The sequence below is a fragment of the Nyctereutes procyonoides genome, unplaced genomic scaffold (genome assembly GCF_905146905.1).
Source record: "Nyctereutes procyonoides isolate TBG_1078 unplaced genomic scaffold, NYPRO_anot_genome, whole genome shotgun sequence".
Lineage (NCBI taxonomy): Eukaryota > Metazoa > Chordata > Mammalia > Carnivora > Canidae > Nyctereutes > Nyctereutes procyonoides.
The window spans coordinates 83,003,181-83,023,921 of NW_026575125.1; the positions used below are offsets into that span (position 1 = coordinate 83,003,181).

The 20,741-nt window shown below is 39.6% G+C and overlaps 2 protein-coding genes across 2 annotated transcripts in view; one reads left to right on the top strand and one right to left on the bottom strand.

Moving 5' to 3' along the window:
• The window catches only part of TRPC5 (transient receptor potential cation channel subfamily C member 5), a 151,409-nt gene that overhangs the window by 81,424 nt on the left and 49,244 nt on the right, over positions 1-20,741 (bottom strand). The gene's annotated exons all lie outside the window — the stretch shown is intronic.
• TRPC5OS (TRPC5 opposite strand) lies at positions 17,336-17,668 on the top strand. Its single transcript, XM_055337554.1, has one exon. The coding sequence runs from the start codon at positions 17,336-17,338 to the stop codon at positions 17,666-17,668; it is 333 nt and encodes a 110-aa protein (XP_055193529.1).

Below are 20,741 nucleotides of genomic sequence, written 5' to 3' on the forward strand. Positions count from 1 at the left end.
CTTGAGGTACATCCAGGACCTAAGCTTATTAAAGCCTTTTCAGAGGTTGGTTAAGGCCTAGCCAGAGCCTTGTTAAGGTATTCCTAGGACCTAAACCTAGTTAAAACTTAGCCAGCCCAGTTGAGGCCTAACTGGGGCTAAAGCCTAGTTCAGGCCTAGTCAGAGCCCCATAAAGGTCTAGTCAGAACCTAAGAGTCTAGTTAATGTATAGCCAGGGCTTGAGACTAGTTAAGGGATAGTTTGTCCAATTAAGGCCTAGTTAGTTTATTTAAGGCCCAGCTAGGGCCAAAACCCAGTGAAAGTTTCATCAGTCCAGTTAAGGCCTAGTCAGGGCTCAGCTGAGACTTAGGGTTCAGTTCAGGCCTAGTCAGAGCCTGAGACTGGTTAAAGCTTGGCCAGCTCACGTAAGGCGTAACCAGGATTGAAACATAATTTTGGCCTAGCTAGAACCCATTTAAGCCCTAGCCAGGGTCAAAATGTAGTTAAGGTATAGTTGGGATCTAATTAAGGCCTAGCTGCAGCCTAAATCTAGAGAAGCCATAGTCAAGGCCTAGTTAAGGGATATTAGGTTTCTAAGCCCAGTTAAGACTTAATCAGTGCAGTTAATGCCTGGTCAGTTCAGTTAAGGCTTAATAAGCTCAGCTGAGTCCTCGTCAGGGCCTAAGCCTAGTTTTTTCTGTTGTTTTTTTTTTAAAGATTTTATTTATTTATGGGAGACACACAGAGAGAGGCAGAGGGAGAAACAGGCTCCCTGTGGGTAGCCCGATGCAGGACTCAATCCCCAGACCCCAGAATCATGACCTGAGCCGAAGGCAGATGCTCAACCACTGAGCCAGTCAGGAGCCCCAGGGCCTAAGTCCACTTGAGGTCTATTTGAATCCCACTTAAGGTCTGGCCATGGACTAAGCCTAGCCGGGACCTAGCTCTAGAGAAGACATGATAGCCAGAGTCTCATTTTTAATGTGTAACAAGGCCTGAGTCTTTTAAAGGCCTATTTAGCCCAGTTAAAGCCCAGAATTGGGCTGAACTTAGTGATATTGTAGTCAGAGTGTAGTTAGGTCCTAGCCAGGCTTAAGCCTAGTTAATGCCTAGTTAGAGTCTAGTTAAGGTGAAGCCAGGGCCTATATCTAGTTAAGGCCTCGTCATCCCAGCTAAGGCCTACTTAGGCCCTTCACTCTGTTAAGGGCTAGTCAAGACTAGGGTAACCAGCTTATTCCAGTTTGCCCAAGACTTTCCATATATAGCACTGAAAGTCTGGGTCCTGGAAAATCCCTTGGTCCCTGCAAGGGATCAAGTCACTGGTCACTCTAGTCAAGGCCTTTTTTTTTAAGATTTTATTCATTCATGAGAGATAGGGAGAGAAAGAGAAAGAGAGGCAGAGGCACAGGCAGAGGGAGAAGGAGGCTCCATGCAGGGAACCCGATGTAGGAATTGATCCCGAGACTCCAGGATCATGCCCTGGGCCAAAGGCAGGCACTAAACCGCTGAGCCACCCAGGGATCCCCAAGTCAAGGCCTTTTAAAGAAAACTTTTCTTTGCCTTGGAGTTTACAAAGCACATTCATAGTTTATAGTTTTTGTTTATAGTTTACAAAACACATTTTCAACCTTATTTTGTCGGAGTATTATAGTATCTACTTGAGATAGGTGTTATTGTCATCCTTGATATATATATATAGATGAATCAACTCAGGTTTTGAGAGAAGGGCCTTCCTCAATGCCATACAGCGTCAAAGGTAGAGTTTAATCAAATTTCAAAATGTTTGAATTCAAAAGCTATGCTGTTATTTTTCAAGCTACAGTAAAGGGGCATTTCCCCATAATTAAAAGCTGTTGAAATGATAAAAGTTAACACTTGCTCAAGGTATTACCATCATCCTGTTTGCAGGTCAGGAAAGTGAGTTATGGCAAGCTTTTGCGACCTGCCCAAGGTAAGAAAAATTTTAAACTTAAACTCAGGTTCTCTGCCTCCAATTCTCTGCCTCCTTATTTTTCCCCTTTAAAGATAATCTCTTTCCTTCATCCATCCTACTTGCTCAGTGTTGGGTACACATCTGTGTGGCTGAGACTCTTGGCGCTGTCTGGAGCTATCAATGATGTTTCCATGCATACGTTATCTGAAGTCCATCAGGCATTTGGTAGATTGTTCTCGTGTTGACACTTCTGTTTGCAGCCTGAGGGTTATCTATTGGATAGATGCTCATCTCATTAGGGAAAGGTTGTTAAGCCTGGCAGCAGAGCTGACATGGTAGTAGAGTCAAGCCTCAACCACTTGATTTGCTGTGATCAAAGGATAAAGACAATAAAGAGAAACCTTGCCTCCTTGGGAGTTCTTGGGAGGGTGACTGGATACATCCATGTTATAATGACATTTTGGGGACTAGGGAAAGAGATCAGGCCTCCCTCTCTGTTACTGTAGATTCTGTTGCCAGAAGGCACTGAGAACTTGGCTTGCCTTTTCCTGCCATTTCTCTTGCCTCCTGTAAGCTTACCAGGGGTGACAGGTGTCTCTGTTAAAAAGCCTGTATGCAAATATAGCTGTATCTTCCACTATGTTATCCCGAGGACAAAATAGTTGCCACCCCTGCAGAATGTAGCAGCTTCTGGATTGGATGCCAATGGTAGCAGCGTGCCAAGCATGAAGTATCCTGTTCCCCCCAACCCTGCCAAATAAACACCAGCTTCTTCTTCAGTGTTACATTTAAAGAGACAGCCTCCACTCTTCTTGTATGGCAGAGATAGAAAGGGAAAGCTTTCAACATGGGTGATCTGTGGCTCGGATGGTGGCACTATGGAAGAGACCACCCACTAGGATACACTTTAGGTAGTGCCTTCTTGGACTGTAATTTCCCGCTCTCTGCTCTTAGGTTGCTTTGGAGAACTACTTGGTTTACTGAATAATGTGAAAGGAAGATAGAGCTGGTTAGGAAGAAACAAATGATTTATTCCATTGAGCAGCCGGTAGATTCAAACGTTGCTTTCTTTCTTGGAGAGAACATCATGTGGGATGGCATTATTTTCTCTGACATTCACATGATGACTCCCCACATAAACTCAGGCCTTTAGATGACTTCATGTGTTTGCATTTCCATGAGCTAGTGAAGCACATTCAGCTTCGAGGCATTGGGTTAATGGCATAAGCAGGCCATATCTCTGTCCTAATAAAAGATCTGGAAGACCTTTCCTTGGGGACTGGGGGCTTTGCAGTATACTGTTGGAGGCTATGGAAAAAGAGCACGAAACTAGTTTTCTGGTTCTACTACATTCCAGTTACGTGACTTTGGGTAGATTGTTTTGCCTCTCTGGGTATCAATTTTTCTAAATGTAAAATGGAGGTAATAAACACTGTGTTACCCTATCCATGCTATGTGTTAACGGTGAAGATCAAATGAGATATAATGTGAAAATACTAGAAAAAGTATAAAATCCTATACAAAAGGTAAGGAATTATTAGTCTTATTATTCATTCAACAAATATTTATTGAATACCCACTGTGCATGTTTAAACATGTAACTATCATTGAGAAGATGAGATGTGAGCAAAGAGTTTCGAAGAGGTAAGGATATTTGAGCAGATATTTGAGCAAAGAACGTTCCAGACAGAAGTAGTAGGCAGTGCAAAGCACCTTCAGAGGAAGTGTGCCTGGTGAGTTTGGGGAATGGTCAAGTGGCCAGAGTGGCTGGAATAGAGGGAGGGGAGTGAAGTAGAAATGAAGTTGTAGATTACATTGTGGAGGGCCATGTAGTCCATTATAAGGATCTGGGCTTTACTCTGAAGGACATGCAGAACCATTAGAGGAGGACAGACATGAACTGACTTACATTTTATTTTATTTTAATTAATTGATTAATTACAATAAAGAATGTGTGTGCATGCATGAGCAGAGGATAGGGAGAGGAAGAGAGAATCTTAAGTAGGCTCCATACCCAGCACAGAGCCCAACACAGGGCTCGATCTCATGACATTGAGATCATCATGACCAGAGCCAAAATCAAGAGTCGGTTGCTTAATCAACTGAGCCACCCAGGCACCCCATTCTGACTTACATTTTATTTATTTTTTAAAAGATTTATTTATTTATTTGAGAGAGAGAAAGCATGAGGGGGAGGGGCAGAGAGAGAGGGAAACTTAAGCAGACTCTTTGCTAAGTGTTGAGCCCTACATGGGGCTCAATCTGACAATCACGAGTTCATGACCCCAGTTAAAACCAAGAGTCAGATGCCTAAATGACTGCACCACCCAGGCACCTCCTGACTTACATTTTAAAGAGCTCACTCTGGTTGTTGTGTTGGGAAGAGGTTGGGGTGAAGCAAAAGGAATCCTATGAGGAGGTTGTTAAAATAATCAAGGTGTGAGGTAGATGCCAGTGGCTCACAATGACAAATTATTAGATTTTGAGTATATTTTGAAGGCAGGGCCAAAAGGATATTGGCTATGGATTGAGGGGAAAAGAAAAAAAAGTCAAAGAAAACTCAAGATTTTTTGAGCTTGAGTAGTTAGAAGGATAGAGTTACCATCTACTGAGCTGGAGAAGGCTATAGGTAGAATAAGTTTTGGAGGGAATATCAAGGATCTAGTTTTGGATATACTGAGTTTTAGATATCACAGGTCAGGGTGAAGGCAATTAGATACACAAAGATGAAATTCTGGAGAAAGGTCAGAATTAGATAAATAAATTTGGGAGTCATCTGCATATAGGTGTTATTTACAGCCTGTATGAGATTGCTAAGGAAGTAGTTATAGATGGAACATAAGACGACCTGGGAGTTATCAACCATGTCAAGTGTGGAAGCCACTGGAGACTTGGACAAGGATACTTAAGTGGAGTGGCCATTCTATTTAACTAAAAGTGTGTGTTTTAGAACAGAAATATTTAACCTGGTAATATTGGTCATGAGATAAGAGAGAGATTTTGTTCTTGTCAACCAAACCTGCCTTAAGATTCCCCTGCCTCTAGCTAATATTAAAAAAAATTCTGTGAGGAATCCTGAAAAGACAAGTCCATCCAGCCTTTCACTTGAGGGCTCTTGCCAGACCAAAGAACTGTGGCCCGGATGTGCTTTTCTGAGTGCCAAGCATATAGGTAATGGATGAGCTCTTTACCCATGTTTAAAATGCTAACCTTTGGCCCCTTTTTGAACCTTAAGAGGCAGAGGATAAAATGTTCAGAGGGAAAGGAAACAATAAATTCATGCCCAAGGGCAAAGCATTATCTTTATAGAATATTAAGAAATGTTTTCTTTGCCTCCCTTCCTCCAATTTATTCTGATTGTATTTATCTCAGAGGTCAAACATGGAGAAGTCTTTTTTTTTTTTATTTCTGTGGAGCAGCATATGGTCTTTGGGTGATTTTAATGTTCATGTAGGTTTTTGCTATCTTTCCTTTTTACTAGAATGTTCTAAGTGTGGTTGCACTCTGGGAACAATAATAGGGATGAGGACAATAAAATGGTTATACTCAAGGAGCCCTGTGGCCTATGAGCTACTTGGTAAGCCACCCACCATGGCCATATTGTGTTCTTGTTACCATCTTAACACTGTTTCTTATTCTGTTGGTGATCAGGAGTTCCCCAGAGCATTACTAGGTACCATCATGTAAGGTACAGCACAGAGGGTCAAGAGACTGAAGAATTAGATTCTCACTCTTGCTCTGCTACTAACCAGCTGTGAAATCTCGGAAAATCACTTATCAATGTTGGGTCTTCATTTCCTTAGTCGTAAAAAAGGAATAATCCTTTCTGCACAGGATGTTATCAGGATTAAATACATTAATGTATGTGAAAGTACTTGAGGATATAATTAGCAGAAGGAGGAAACTATGAAACACAGATAAACTACCAAGGGAGGTTATGGAATCTTATTTTGAGATGATAAAAAACAGAAGCACTCTTTCTTTGGTGGATAAGCAGTGAGCACATTTGCAGGCAGACGGAAGAACTATATGGCCTTTGATTTTTCTTACAGTTAGAAAAAGAAACAAATTGGGTCTCTCCTGGCAAGCTGACATTTGCCACAGAAACAGAGGAGGCCACGGCTGGTGCTTAGTCTTGCTTTTTATCAAATTTCTGAGAAGTATTCTTGAAACTCAAGACTAAGTCCAGGTTAGGATAGTAGAGGATAAGTATGCAAAGATATATGTATGATGCTCCCTTTCTTACCCAAATGATTCACATAGGAAGATCTGAAAGTCTGGGCTGGTTCAAGTGAAGTCATGCTAGACACGGGATAATGGCCTTCATTATCTTGCCTGAATGACTGCCAATTACTCTCCAAGTAAGTGTTTCCAAAGAATAGCTAGTTAATGCTTTGAAAGATTTATTGCCATAAGACCAAGTGGAGGGCCTTCTCCATGCAGCTGGTGCTACACTGGAGGACTAGCCAATGAGCAGTCTGATGCATGGCCAGCTTCTACCTGACAGGGCGAGGAGCCAGAGTGAGTGGATGCTTCAAAGGCAAGAAGGAGTTAGGTTAGGAAGATCCGCCAATCTTCAAGGATTCCCTGCCTGACTGATCTCAGGTCTCCTGAAAGGGTTATGTGGGAGCAAGAGTCACAAGATAGTCCTGATCCCTCACATCTTTACCCAAGTTCAAAGTCATGTGAGTTCCAACTATGAGCTAAGTTGTCATATCTGGTACTTCCTTCTAGGTTTTGTAAAACCTGCAGTTGTCCCCCCCCTCCTTCTAGGGGTCACTAGTCAGTACTCAGGATGCACCACACACTGTTTCTTGGATCCCAGAATTTTTCCAGAACAATGACATTAGCTAGTATATATTAAGAGCTTCCTATATACCAGGCACCATTCTAAACTTGTTGTGTATATTAACTCAGGTTGTTCTCATGATCATTATTAACTTCATTTTACAGTTGAGAAACTGACGCAGAGTAGGTTGGCCACCTTCCAGGTCATAGGTGGAAAAGTTGTGATTCAAACACAGATCTGTTTGACACAGATCCTACACGATCCTACCCTTACAACTACTAGCATCGCTTGACTGTATCTCCCAAAGAAAATACACAAACAAACAAAAGCGATGTGCCTTTTTCCTTCTCAGAAATCTGAGAAAAGATGTGGAAATAAAATCTCTTTTCCTGTTACTTCCAAGTTTCGTCCTTATTTCCCTTATTTTAAACCCTGTCCTCTGCACTGGTAATATTTAAAAAGCCAAGAACCTTTCTAGAAGTAGTACAGCTCTTTTTAGTGTCTCTGAGAGTGGGGGGAGGGCTGTGCACTTCTCACCAGAGCCAAGATTCAGGGACAAGCCTGTGCAGAGTCCTACCAAGTCAAGATGGGGGGGGGGGAGGCTGTTCTCCTGTTTGGATAGTTTTGAGGAAACTCTTTGTCTGTCTAGGAAAATAACCAAGAGATACATTTTCAAAAGTGGTTGTTTTTCTCCAGTGACTAAGTTGTTTTTCGGAAGGGTAAGCAAGAATTTGTGATTCTCTCTGCAGCAGTGAGCAAATTTGGAGGAGGAGGAAAGAAATTCAGTAGAATTCAGTTTAAATTGACCATAAGGACATTTCCTACTCCCGCTCTTTCCAGTTTCTGTTTTGAATTTTTCATATATTTTCAAGAAGGGACCATGTTTAGCTCCTCAGCTGCACAATCCTTTCCTTTCTCTCTTGATAAATTAAAGATGGTTCATGGGGATTTTAAATGTCATATCCTATAACAGGCAAATGCCTTATTGCACACAGTTTTTTTTTTAAGGCAAAGGTTTGTCCCTTCAAAAAAAGAGTTTAAAGGGTAAATACTGTTGCTTTGTTCACTGTAATCCCCCTGGCCAGAGAGTACCAGCTATGTCAAAATTATAAAATTTGTCAGGGCTCCTGGGTGGCTTAGTCAGTGAAGCATCTGCCTCTTGATTTTGGCTCAGGTCATGGTCTCAGGGTCTTGAGATCAAGCCCTGTGTCAAGCTACGCACTGACCATGGAGCCTGCACCTCCCTTTCCCTCTGCTCTTCCCCAGCTCCTTCTCTCTCTCTCTCTCTCTCTCTCTCTCTCTCTCTCTCTTTCTCTCTCTCTCTCAAATAAAATCTTTTAAAAAATTATAAAATTTTTCATTTGGGGACAAGGACCTCTCGATGTTTTCCTCAGGGGTGGGGACAGCAATAAGAAGTAAGGTCTGGGAAGGGCTTTTAAAAAAATATCTGTATTGAATGCATGTATCCAAATGGTACTGCAGCACCAGAGAAGGGAGCATTTTGAAAAACATTTCCTGTTTGTAGATAGGAACCTGGTACCTACACTCACCAAAGGCGCATTTTAATCTCTCCCACATAACTGCCTCTGTTCCCCTTGGATATGAACTAATTTACCTTGCCTGATGCAGAGAAGCTTATCAACTATAAACATGGACCCAGAGGATTTGTATTTCTTTGCTCCTTTTCCATCCTACTGTTAGACACTTACTGCCAGTTTGCTAGCACCACAAAATAGCAGGGTAGGACTATCAGCTAAATGAAAAATGATGGCTCTTGATTAGTTGTGCTGACAAAAATGTCATAAAAGTGAGATTAATAAGAACCTATGGGTTAAAGACTCTAGTTATCAGATGGATAGGACGGCCTCTGCCCCAGCTGTCTTTCTGAGCTACTTGGAAGATGTGGGTCATCTCATCTTGTGTTAGCTTATGACTACATCTAGCTATAAGCCCTCTTGCTTTACTTAGTTAGCACTGACCTGAGGTAGAGAGCCAAATGGGCCAAAGGGACCCTTTTCTGTACCTTCAGATTTCATTCCATTTTCATTGGCCGTGATGACTGGCTTGCTAAACACTGGCAAGACTCTCATCACTCTCTTGCTGTTCCTACTGGTTTTACAAGAAAGAGACCTGCAATTAAAAGTCAGATAATTTTTTTGAGATATACATACAGCGAAGTGCACAAATTGTAAGGGTACCCCTGAATGTTTATTTTTTTAAATTAAATTTTATTTTTTAAGATTTTATTTATTCATTTGGGAGAGAGATAGTGAAAGAGAGCATGAGCAAGGGGCGGGGACAGGGAGAAGCAGGCTCCTCATTGTGCAGGGAGCCCAATATAGGGCTTTATCCCGAGACTCTGGGATCATGCCCTGAGTCAAAGACAGATGCTTAACTGACAGCCATTTAGGCACCCCAGAATTTTTTTTTTTAGAAAAACATGTAATCATATTATGACAGAGAACCTTTCTAGCACCCTAGAAAGCTTTTTCATATCCCTGGCCAGTCAATAACCCCCCACCCAAAGGTAATCACTATGTTTACTTCCATTCCATAGTTTTGTTTACTTGTTTTAAAATTTAATGTAAATGGAATTATATGATACACACTTTTACACATCTGGTTTCTTTCAGTATTCTTGTGCTTGTATTTTGGGGACATTTATACACTTTTCTTTTCGGTTATATACTTAGAAATAGAATAGGGTCATGGGATAGAGGTACGTTTGGTTTTGGCAGATAATGTCCAACAGTTCTCTAAAGTACTTATACCAGTTAATACTCACCAACAATGTACGAGAGTTTCAGTTGCTCCCTGTTCTTCTCAATGCTTGGTATTGTCAGTTTTTTTTGCATGCTAGCTGTTCTTTGGTGGGGTTTTGTGTGTCTAATTGTAGTTTTAATTTGCATTTTCTCATGTACAGTAATGAAAAGCTGTTCATATGCTTGTATGCCACTTGAATGTTCTCTTCTGTGAGGTGCCATTTAATTCTTTGTAACCTATTGTGGACAATGTCCACAATAGCCAAACTGTGGAAGGAGCCTCGGTGTCCATCGGAAGATGAATGGATAAAGAAGATGTGGTCTATGTATACAATGGAATATTACTCAGCCATTAGAAACGACAAATACCCACCATTTGCTTCGACGTGGATGGAACTGGAGGGTATTATGCTGAGTGAAGTAAGTCAATCGGAGAAGGACAAACATTAGAAGGTTTCACTCATATGGGGAATATAAAAAATAGTGAAAGGGATTATAGGGGAAAGGAGAGAAAATAATTGGGAAAAATCAGAGAGGGTGACAGAACATGATAGACTCCTAACTCTGGGAAACAAACAAGGGGTAGTGGAAGGGGAGGTGGGCAGGGGGTTGGGGTAACTGGGTGGCGGGCACTGAGGGGGGCATTTGACGGAATGGGCACTGGGTGTTATGCTATATGTTGGCAAATCGAACTCAAAAAAGCATACAGGAAAAAAAAGAAAAAGAAAAAAGATAATTCTTTGTAAACTTTTTTAAAAAAATTGGATTCTCTCTTTTTCTTATTGATTTGAAAAACTGTAAAAAATATATGTATATACGGGATACAAGTCCTTTGTTATACAGTGAATATTTTTTCCCAGTCTGTGGTTGGTCTTTTCACCCTTTTAAGGAGTCTTTTAATAAATGGAAGTTATTTATTTTTATGAAATCCAGTTTATGAATCTTCTTTCATAGTTAATATTTTTTTCTGTCAAATAAAAAATCTTTGCCTACCAAGGTCAAGAAGATATTTACCTATGGTTTGATCTTGAAGATTTATTGTTTTATCATTCATGTTAGGTCATGTTATCATGATCCATTTACTATTTTTTTAAATTATTATTATTATTAATTTTGGTATGTGGTGTGAGGTACTGGCCATGGTTCTGTTGATTTGTTTGTCCTTGTGCTTGTACCATGCTGTCAAAATTATGTAGCTATAAAGCTAACCTTGATATCTGGCAGTGTATGTCTTCCAATTTTGTTTTTCAAGATGTTTTGGCACCTTGTCCCAGTACCCTTTGGGGATGGTTTTGAGTTGATTAACTCATTAGAAACCCCACAGCCTCCTACTTCAAACTCTAGGTATCATTTTGAAGGAGGGACTGGTAGTGTTTGTGGCAGTCCTCTTCCCTCTAGTGAGAATTTGTCTCTGAAGTACCATGAGACGGTGGGAAATTTCACAGAGCTTTTCCCTGCTCAGGAAGGAGCCTAGAACTCAGCTGACTTCAGGTGAAGAAAACTAATCCTGCATTTCAGGCTTCTCAAATTTCCAATCCATTATGCTCACCTCAAATGTTATGCAGATCTCTCCTTTTCGGGATGTTAGGGTCCTTTTGCCTTGGGGACAAACCTCATCTTCAACTTGTGCCCAGAATGAGCAAATGTCTCAGTGGAAAAAAAAGCTCCTGATGACCAGCTCACTTAGGAAGGGCCTTGTGCTCTCAGAAATTTTAGGTTATCTTGCCTGTGTCTCCACAGATCAGGGATATCGTTACATATTGATTTTGCAATTTTATCCTTCTTCTTCTTTTTTTTTTTTTTTTAGTTGTGACAGGAGCATTCACATCCTCGCTTGAAAGCCAAAGTCCTGAAAATATTCAGGAGTTGGAACCTTGACTTTCTCATCCATCTCGGGTCCATCACAGGTGAGTAGTTTGAGTGTTTGGGCCAATTCAGCAGGTCAGTGGAAGGGCAGATCAAAGAACACAGCATTTCTTTCACAGATGATGGGGATCCTTGAGGGCACTGATCAGGCTGTCTCCATCCCTCTGCTTTAGGGCTCACAGTTAATTTGGAATTCATCCAGTTTCCAGGGATGGCAAATGAGATTAACATTCTAGTTCTATCCCTGCTCAAAATGAACTGTCAGCTCTGGCCTGAATAAGGCAAATTTTGCTCCTATGTAGGCACCTGAATTGGTGCCATCTGGCATAGGACTTTTTGGAGTCAGACTTGGACTGACTTTTGGTTTTGCATCTTTACTTACCCTGTGACTGTGGGCAAGCTTGTTAATTTCTCTGATTCTCAATTCTATCTATAACTTCATAGAGTTACTGTGACATAGAGTAAATGTCCTAATATAAGACAAGTGAGTTTCACAGAAACAATAGATCTTCTACAAATGTTAGTATTTATTAGAATAATTATTTAGTGGGCATGTCATCTCATCTACTATATAGTTCTTGAGGCTGGGGATTATGCTTGGTTGCATTTTTGGAAGAAGTAAAATTTACATGCAATGAGATGCACAAATCTTACGAGTACTATTTAGTGAGTTTTGACAAATGCATATTCATATTCCTTTGTAACACAAAACTCTATCTAAAATATAATCATTACCATCACCCAGAAAGTTCTATTGTGCCTCTTCCCAATCAGTTCTGCTCCCCTAGATGCAACCACTTCTCTGATTTTTTTCTATCATAGGTCATTTTGCATTTTCTAGAGTTGCATATGAATGGGAATACTATAGTATGTATTCTTTCATGTCTGGCTTCTTTCATTAAATATAATGTTTTTGATATCCATTCATGCTGTGGTCCCTATCAGTAGTGACTTTCTTTTTCTTGCCGATAAGTATTACATTATATGAATATATTTCATTTTGTTTATCCATTCTCCTTTCGATTGACAGTTGGGCACTTTCTGCTTTTTTTTGTTTTGCTATTATGCATAAAGCTGTTATAACCATTCTTCTAAAAGTCATCTTGTGAATTTCATTTCTCTTGGTTAAATACCACAGGGTGAAATTGCCGGGATCAGGTGGATGCTTGCTTCATTTTATAAGAAACTGCCAGACATTTTCAAAGAGGTTGTACCATTTTATACTCCCACCAACAATGTGTGAGAATTCTGATTGCTTTACATCTTTGTCAACATCTGGTATTGTCAGTCTTTAATTTTAGCCAGCTTAGTTAGTATGTTGTGGTGCCCTATTGTGATGTTAATTTGTATTCCTTTGATGACTAATGATGTTGAATATGTTTTCATGTGCTTATTAGCTATTTATTTTTCTTCCTTTGTGAAATGTTTGTCCGAACCTTCTGCCCATTTTTAATTTGTTTATCTTTTTATCATTGAGTTCTAGGGGCTCTGTTTTTTTTTAAGTGAGGTACAAGTGACATAAAACAGTATATTAGTTTCAGATATACAACAGAATGGTTTGATCTTTGTATATATTGCAAAATGATCACCACAATAAATGTCACTAATGTCCATCACCACATGTAGTTACAAAACATTTTTTCTTGTTATGATAATTTTTGAGATTTACTCTCCTAGTAACTTTCAAATATGCAATACAATATTATTCACTATAGTCACCATGCTGTACATTATATCCTGTGACTTATTTAGTTTATAGTGGAAAGTGTGTACCTTTTGCCTTCATTCACCCACTTCACTCACCACCCACCCCCTAGTCAGCAGTGTTCCCCAACCACACGGTGCAGAAGGATCACCCCTGAGACTCCACCCTAAGCCCAGGCCTCCAGAGCTGCCCTGTTCCAAGCCTACTTCTCTGCGCATATTGACAGATTCCTCTCCAGCTCCCAGTCCGTGGATACGGGACTGTTCACCTGACATCAGAGACACTGACACTTTGTATCCTTGAACGCCCCAGCTTCCGTGGACCCGCAGTGCCTGAGGGCACCTGTCCACCTGGCCATGCACAGGCAGGCAGTGGGTGGATGGCGGCCTCCCACTGATGGCCTGTCATTTTGCAAAAGTCACCTAAACTGAGCCATCAGGCTTTCATATGGGGATACCTACGTCGCAGGGGGGCATGGGGATTAGCGGGGTTCTTTATATATTCTGGTTACATGTTCTTTGTCAGATAAATGAGAAAGGGATGGTTAGGGGAGCTCTTTTAGGTTGGAGGGTAAGAAATCTGAGAAGATGACATTTAAACTGAGACCAGAATGGCAAGAAGCCATTTTTTTCCCCTAGGGGAAGGGATCCTAGGCATAGGGAACAGTTAATAAAAAGGCCCTTAAGGAACCCTATACACTGTTGGTGGAAATATAAATTGGTGCAGGCACTATGGAAAACAATGTGGAGTTTCCTCAAAAAATTAAAAATAGAACTACCATATGATATAGTGATTCCACTTCTGGGTATTTATCTGAAGAAAATAAAAACACTAATTTGAAAGGATACACATACCCCATGTTCATTGCAGCATTATATAATAGCCAAGATACATGGAAGCAACATACATATCTATCAGTGGGTGAATGGAAAAGAAGATGTGGTTTATATACACAACAGAATACCCCTCCGTCATAAAAAAAAAAAGAGATCTTGCCATTTGCAACAACACGGATGGATCTAGAGGGTATTATGCTAAGTGAAATAAGTTGGGCAGAGAAAGACAAATACTATATGATTTCATTTATATGTGAGATCTAAAAACAAAACAAATGAATAAACAAAACAAAACTCATAGATACAGAGAACAGATTGGTGATTATCAGAGAAGAAGGGGATTGGGTGGTAGGCAAAAGGCTGAAGGGGGTCAGCTGTATGGTGATGGATGGTAACTAGATTTATTGTGGTGATCACTTTGTGATACATGCAAATATAAAATTATTATGTTGACTACCTGAAACTAATTTAATGTTATATACCAATTTGAAGTCAATAAAAATACATATAAATTAAACTGAAAAAGCTTAAGAGATATATTTAAAAATGGCCCTTAAGGTAAGTTGGAGCTGGGCACAAACTATCCAAAATACCTGTTTTAGGCAAACTAAGGTGTCAGGGGCTGCTTGCTTTAAAAATTACCGCAACTGGAATAAGCTGATGCTATAGTTTTACTCTTTCTTAGTACTATAGGACTTAGCAGTTTCTCAACACCCTCCTTGTTTTTCCCATACCCTCCAGATCCTAGGTTCCAAGATGATTTGAAGCTAGGAACTGTGGATTAGTTAACACAATGGTCAACAGAGTTAAGGCTAAGTCAGGAAATGTATTCCCCTTAAAGGTGACCAAGTGATAGAACAGATCAAGGTTTGCATAAGTAAAAAGTGACCACACTTATCTTTGTAAAACAGCAATGTTCTACTCTTCTGCCTTTACATTTAGATTGTCTAATGTAAGACTTTATCAATACAATATCAATTCAATGAGTGGAATACAATTTATTTTTGAAATTTTGCTCAGTTTAAGGAGAGATGGAAGAAAAGGTGTGGGAAGGAATAGTGGAAGATGGAGATACAGAGAGAGTCAAATAGAATGAAACACATAGATATGAATAACTGGAGATCTATCAAGAGGAGGAATAACAGAGTTCAAGAGGGAGGTAGAGGAGCTGAGAAAAAAAAAAAACCCGAAGGAGAAGCCATAAGTTAAATCTGTTTTGTGTGAGTGTATTCCTCTTGTGTCTTTGGGCTATGGGTACCATAGTAGTCTATTATTGCTTCCTTTGAAAAATGTGATGGTACTCTTTAATAGTATTTAATATACACCTTTCTTCTGTGTTTCCTTTCTGATGAGTTGATCCATGCTCTACATTAATGCCAAATTCCTCTAATGATTTCTTTCCCTTATTTCCTTCCACCAGACTGCTTTTTTTCTCTAATCAAAAGGCAGAGATTCTTTAAGTTAATAAAATAACCTCCAGTGCCCATTCTCCCATATTTCAGATGAGAAGTAACCTCCAATAATAATCATGCCTTCTGGTCATCCTGGTTGCCACCCTTCTTGAGGCAAACTTCACACCTACTGTCAGGGTTTTGGACTAAAAAAAATGTGTGGTTCTGAAAGAACTTATGCTAAGTAGAGATAGTATATAACTGAGTGGGTCAAAGTTGGCCCCATGGAGACCAGCAAGTTCCATGCAAAAACCACAGATCATCTGGCCAATGGTTTGCTATACCCTGATAAAGGTCTAAGGAGTACAGTTAGCTGGAGGTAGTGCCTATGATTTGCTGGGCCCTACTCTGGTCAGAACTGCTGGAAACAGGGCATTGATGGATTTGGCAGTCTCTTAAAGGAGTGAGATGGATGGCTGCTTCCTAATACTTTCCACTAGGAGAAGCTCAACTGAATCTGGAGAAATAAAACCCGCCCCATTTGTAGGACTGGTGGCTAGAAATTCAATGTGCATATATGTACCCAAGGAAAAATTGGTCAAAGATATATAGATAAACTGATTAGCCATGGACTGGAGATGTATACCATAATAAATGGAACATTACAGACTATTACAGACTGGTCTCTTGCAGGAAAAACAATCTGGTGGAGGAAGATAAGAAAAAAATCAATGAAAGAAATGTAGCAATTCAGGTAGGACATGTACCAACTCATCAGAACAGAAAAAATAATCTATTTAGAGTAAAAGTGGAGACAATTTGACCCCCAAAACTAATGTAGACTCTACAGTCTTGGGGACTCCAAGTCCAAACTCAACTCCCTTGTCAGTTCAATTTAAGGTCACAGAACAGGTACGTGCAGCCCCATGGCATATGGACATGAATGCTGTAGGTAAGCAGAGGAGAAAGAGTAGGAACAAAAACGTACGAATCAAACCAACAAACAAGTAAACAACATGAAACATGTCAAATTACTAAAAACCTGCATCTTCAACAAACTCATTTTTAAGAGGAGTGGTACATGTGAAACCAGACCAATGTGTGAAGTAGATTATACTGGGCCAATCTTTAGATTTTTAAACAAAGAATATTGTCTTATAGAAGTATAAACTTCCTCAGGAAGAGTATTTGCAGAGCACACCAGACATGCAGTTGAGAATAATATATCTGTAACTTTAAACAATATTGAAGGAACTAGCTGTTAGATATGCAATATTGGCAGTAATAGGAAATTACCCAGGAACTAATTTTATAACAGAAATTGTCCAAAATTTGGCAAAAGACAGACTGTGGGACTTTAGTTTCACAAATTCCCCAGGCTGCAGCGGCTATAGGAAGCCTTAATGAATAGAAGACTAAAAACACAAAGAATTTAGCAGCACCAGATATAAGTGGCAGTGAGGTAAAGGTGCTAATAAAGACAGAATTAATTGAAAGACTTTGAGTGAATGTAACTCCCTTAATAGAGATGTTCAAGAAAGATGGACAACCTATGCCCACTTTGTTCTCAAATCCTCTAAGAAGAGATAAAGAAATGAGAAGTGTGAAGGAAAGTGAGTATGAGTGGAAGATCCTCATAAGACCATCAAAAGGAGGGTGAATAACTAGGAATACTCTTTCATCCTTATCCTATAGCCAGAACCTGCAGGATGGATAAAGGCTCAAGGATACTAATCTTTGTATTTCTCTTTTCTATTATTAGATCTGCTTTGCCGTTCTCTTTTGGCTGTGGCAGTCTGTCTGGTGGTCATTGTAATAGCAGTTTACTACCAACACAAACAAGACTGCCATATATAAATTTTGTGGGAGGTTCACCAACTTTATCAAAAAGTGCTGTGGGACCACTGGCCTCATTCTGTACTTGATCATCATCATAATCATATCAACAGCCTCATTTCTTGGCCAAACCAACCATAGAACCCAGGAACTATCAGCCCCACAGGATCCATTATCACCAAGAGCCCATTTGATACAACTTTCAGTAATATTTATCTACTGAGGAGATCATTGAGGCATGGAGCCTGTGTCAATCCCTGAACTGGTTGGTGGACTTGTTGATTGTGTAGCCCAGTTAATAAGAATAGCTGAAGAGCTTTTACAACTGATTTCACAAGAACAAATTCCATGTAGAGAGCAAAATGATAGAGCAGAACAGATGGAAGCAGATGCATCTTCTCCTGAAGAAGGTTCACTCCCAGACCTTTCTGATTTCTCAGACTTAGAGTCAATACTTACACCAAGAGAAGATGGAGACTTAATCTTTGACATAGATCAAGCGATGTTAGACATAGAAGACTTATATGAAGATGTACTCTCTGGCATAAACGAGGACTTAAGAAGTGGTTAGGATTTAATTTGCCCCCAGCAGCATGTGAGAACTGATCATTTTTCTGTTTTAAATAGATTCAGACTTTTCTGAATGCTAGCAATGTGAGTTTTCTCCTACTTCTGTATATTTTCATTACTAATACCTTATAGAACAAGCAATACTAGATTTACTTCCAGTAGAAGATAATCTCTTTTCCTCTTTATGTTTCTTTTAAAAGCTCCAACGTTAGCTATATCGTTCTTTCTCTACCTGTCCTTGTTCTCCTGTTAGGGTTACTAATAACAGGAGCAAACAATACCAAAAAAATAAACTCCTCATCTAATAGCGGAGCGAAGACCTCACGGACTCTATCACATAATAGAACCCAATGGTATTGTTCTGCACATGGAAACCAAAAGGGTAATATTCCCCAGGATTGTATTATAATGAATACATCACATTGACAAGATAGTTTTGGAACACTTTTACTTGAAAAGTTGTAACTCCTTACTAGGCCTTTAGGAGAGGATGTGTCAACCAAAGGATGCTATAGGAGACCAGGGGAAGCAATTTTGAAAAAGCACCATCTGTCGGATAATAAAACAGTAGAAAGCTTTTCAGATAACTTTTGCAGAGAGAAACCTTTGAAAAAGCCGAGGCCAAGAGGTTCCGATGCAGGATTTTTCCCTCAAACGATGACCCACACTGCAACTAGTAATCAATATTGTTCCTCAAATGGAAAGGACTAATTAAATCATATAATGATATGAGTATGCCAGTACTAGAACATCTAAACAAAACCCCATGAGGAGTGTTCACCAGTGGAGAGTCAAACACTCATGGCATAGGCTCAGATGTGACGGTCCGCAAATAGAAGTGGATAAAATATATCTTCTTGGGTATAGCTAGATTTATAAAGAATAGCTGATAGAAAAAAAAAGAATAGCTGATAGGCTTATTATAGTGAACCTGCTGCCACTTTGACATAGAAATCTTAACTATTGACAAATGGAAGCAATGATGAATCTGAATAAAATAGGAACTGATATTTAGCCCCAATAATTCTACAAATAGCAGAAGGGTAAAATGCAATAGTTGGAGGACCTCCCTCCCCATATCAAACCAGAAAGAGACCCAATAAATGTGTGGGAAATTCACTGCTTATAGTCATTCCATGCTGTACAGCAGTCTCATTTCCATTTGGAGAAATAGCTACCCTTCAGAGAAGCCCATGATCACTATGGTCCTCCTTCCTAGAGAATGACCTTTGTGTCCTACAACATGGGCAACAACTGGTAAAGGCATTAAAGTGTATTTAGGACAAATTGGTGTATTCAAATTGTGAAGAAATGATATGAAGTTAATTCACGCTGATGGAAAACAGACTATACCCAATTCATTGAGTCCTAAAGCATATTATTGGCAAAAAGATTAAAAACACATTGAATACAGAGAGCTCCAGAGCTAGCCAACATGACAGATGCTGTATCTAATCCTAAGCAGGGTCTACACACACGGATAATTAGCTGCTTTTAAAGGTAAATGTGGGGGAAAATTAGAGATCCAATGTGGATGAGCAATAACAGAAGAAGCATAAGTCAGTCTTGCCACTGAATTTCAGGATAATTATGTAACAAATTGCAGAAAGAGACTGCTGTATCAAAAAAAAAAAAAAGCTACCACAGACCCTTTCGAAAATGAGAGGAACTTAGGGAGCTACTCAAACATGTTACTATGAGAAAGTTCCATAATAGACTGCTACGTGGAAAGACAGAGGAGATGAGGATCCAGGACACTTAGACAGGTGCACAAAGAAACAAAGAGGAAAAATAAAAGTTTGATCATCAAGCAACTACTGTGGGTAATTACAAGCCAGACAAGACATCGGATTGAGGGACTTGGCTACTGCACTGAGTGAACAAATCAAGCCTTACTTTCCTAGAGTAAGGGACTCTAGCTATCGCAGTATGTCCAAAATGGCAAATAAGAGATGCAGCACAAAGGGACTATGTGAAATTAAAATATAGTGCTGGGAAAGCAAGAAGAAATGGTTTATCCCACCATTCCATTAGGAGCAGTTTTACAAGGAGGATTTGTGATAACAATTAAACAAGGAAATCTATACATGTAGCAACCAAGAAGAATCACAGAGGAATTGGTTAAAGTTAAAAGATAGAATCTACGTTTTAATTAAAGGTTTGAAAAAAAAGGTTTGGAAACAGCCAGGGAAGATACAAACTCTCCACTAGGAATTTGGACTTTAGGAAATTGGCTATAATTTTGTGTCAAAATAAAATCCAAAGCAGGAGTACTTCGGCAAAATCAGGAAGCATCCAAGGAGAGACCATCAGTCTGTTACAAATTCTATTTAGTGAGCAATTTCACTGTAAATGGACAGATCTGGTGCTCCTCATATATGATAGATACTGAAGGGTGGCTATTCCCCTAAGTAGAACTCTGGAATATAGACTTTAGAGCAATTCTGCAATGGATTAGTGTGAGCTTACTAAAACTGTTAATATTAATGAGAAACCACAAGCAAGCAAACCAACTCAAGCAGGCCATCAAAATACATCAAGAGAAATCTGTGTGACTACTCCAGACCTTGAAACAAGATAAAGCTTGAAGCAGCCTATAAAACAACTATGTGTCAAAACTGGAAGATGTGTGAAGCTGGGTAGCCTCCTGGTTCCATGGGTCACGTGGAAAGATTGTACTATAATGATGCCTCAGGATTAGATAAAATATATTGCAATGTTTGCTTTGTGTGATTATATGTGTTTAAGAACTGTTCAAGTGTAACCCCGCTCCAAACAATGGGTTGTTGTATTAAGTGTGTATAGTGTTGATAGTGATAAGAAGTAAGTGTAGGCAATAATAAAATACTTAGGAACAAGAGCGAGTAAGGAATAGTATTTTCAGGAGAGAAGAAAAGCAGTAAGTTGTATAGAATAGTCATGCGGCTATTTAGAGTGGAAAGCCATGGTATAGAGTTCCTAAGCAGGTTTATGAACAAAGCCTTGTTTTTGTAATATGCAAATTAACTAACCCTAAGTCATTGATATTGATAGAAATAGCTGGTTGGCGATCAATACAGGTCATGCACTTAAAA

Excerpts from the sequence above, each read along its gene's own strand:
- TRPC5OS (XM_055337554.1), top strand. The coding sequence starts at position 17,336 with ATGGAGCCTGTGTCAATCCCTGAACTGGTTGGTGGACTTGTTGATTGT.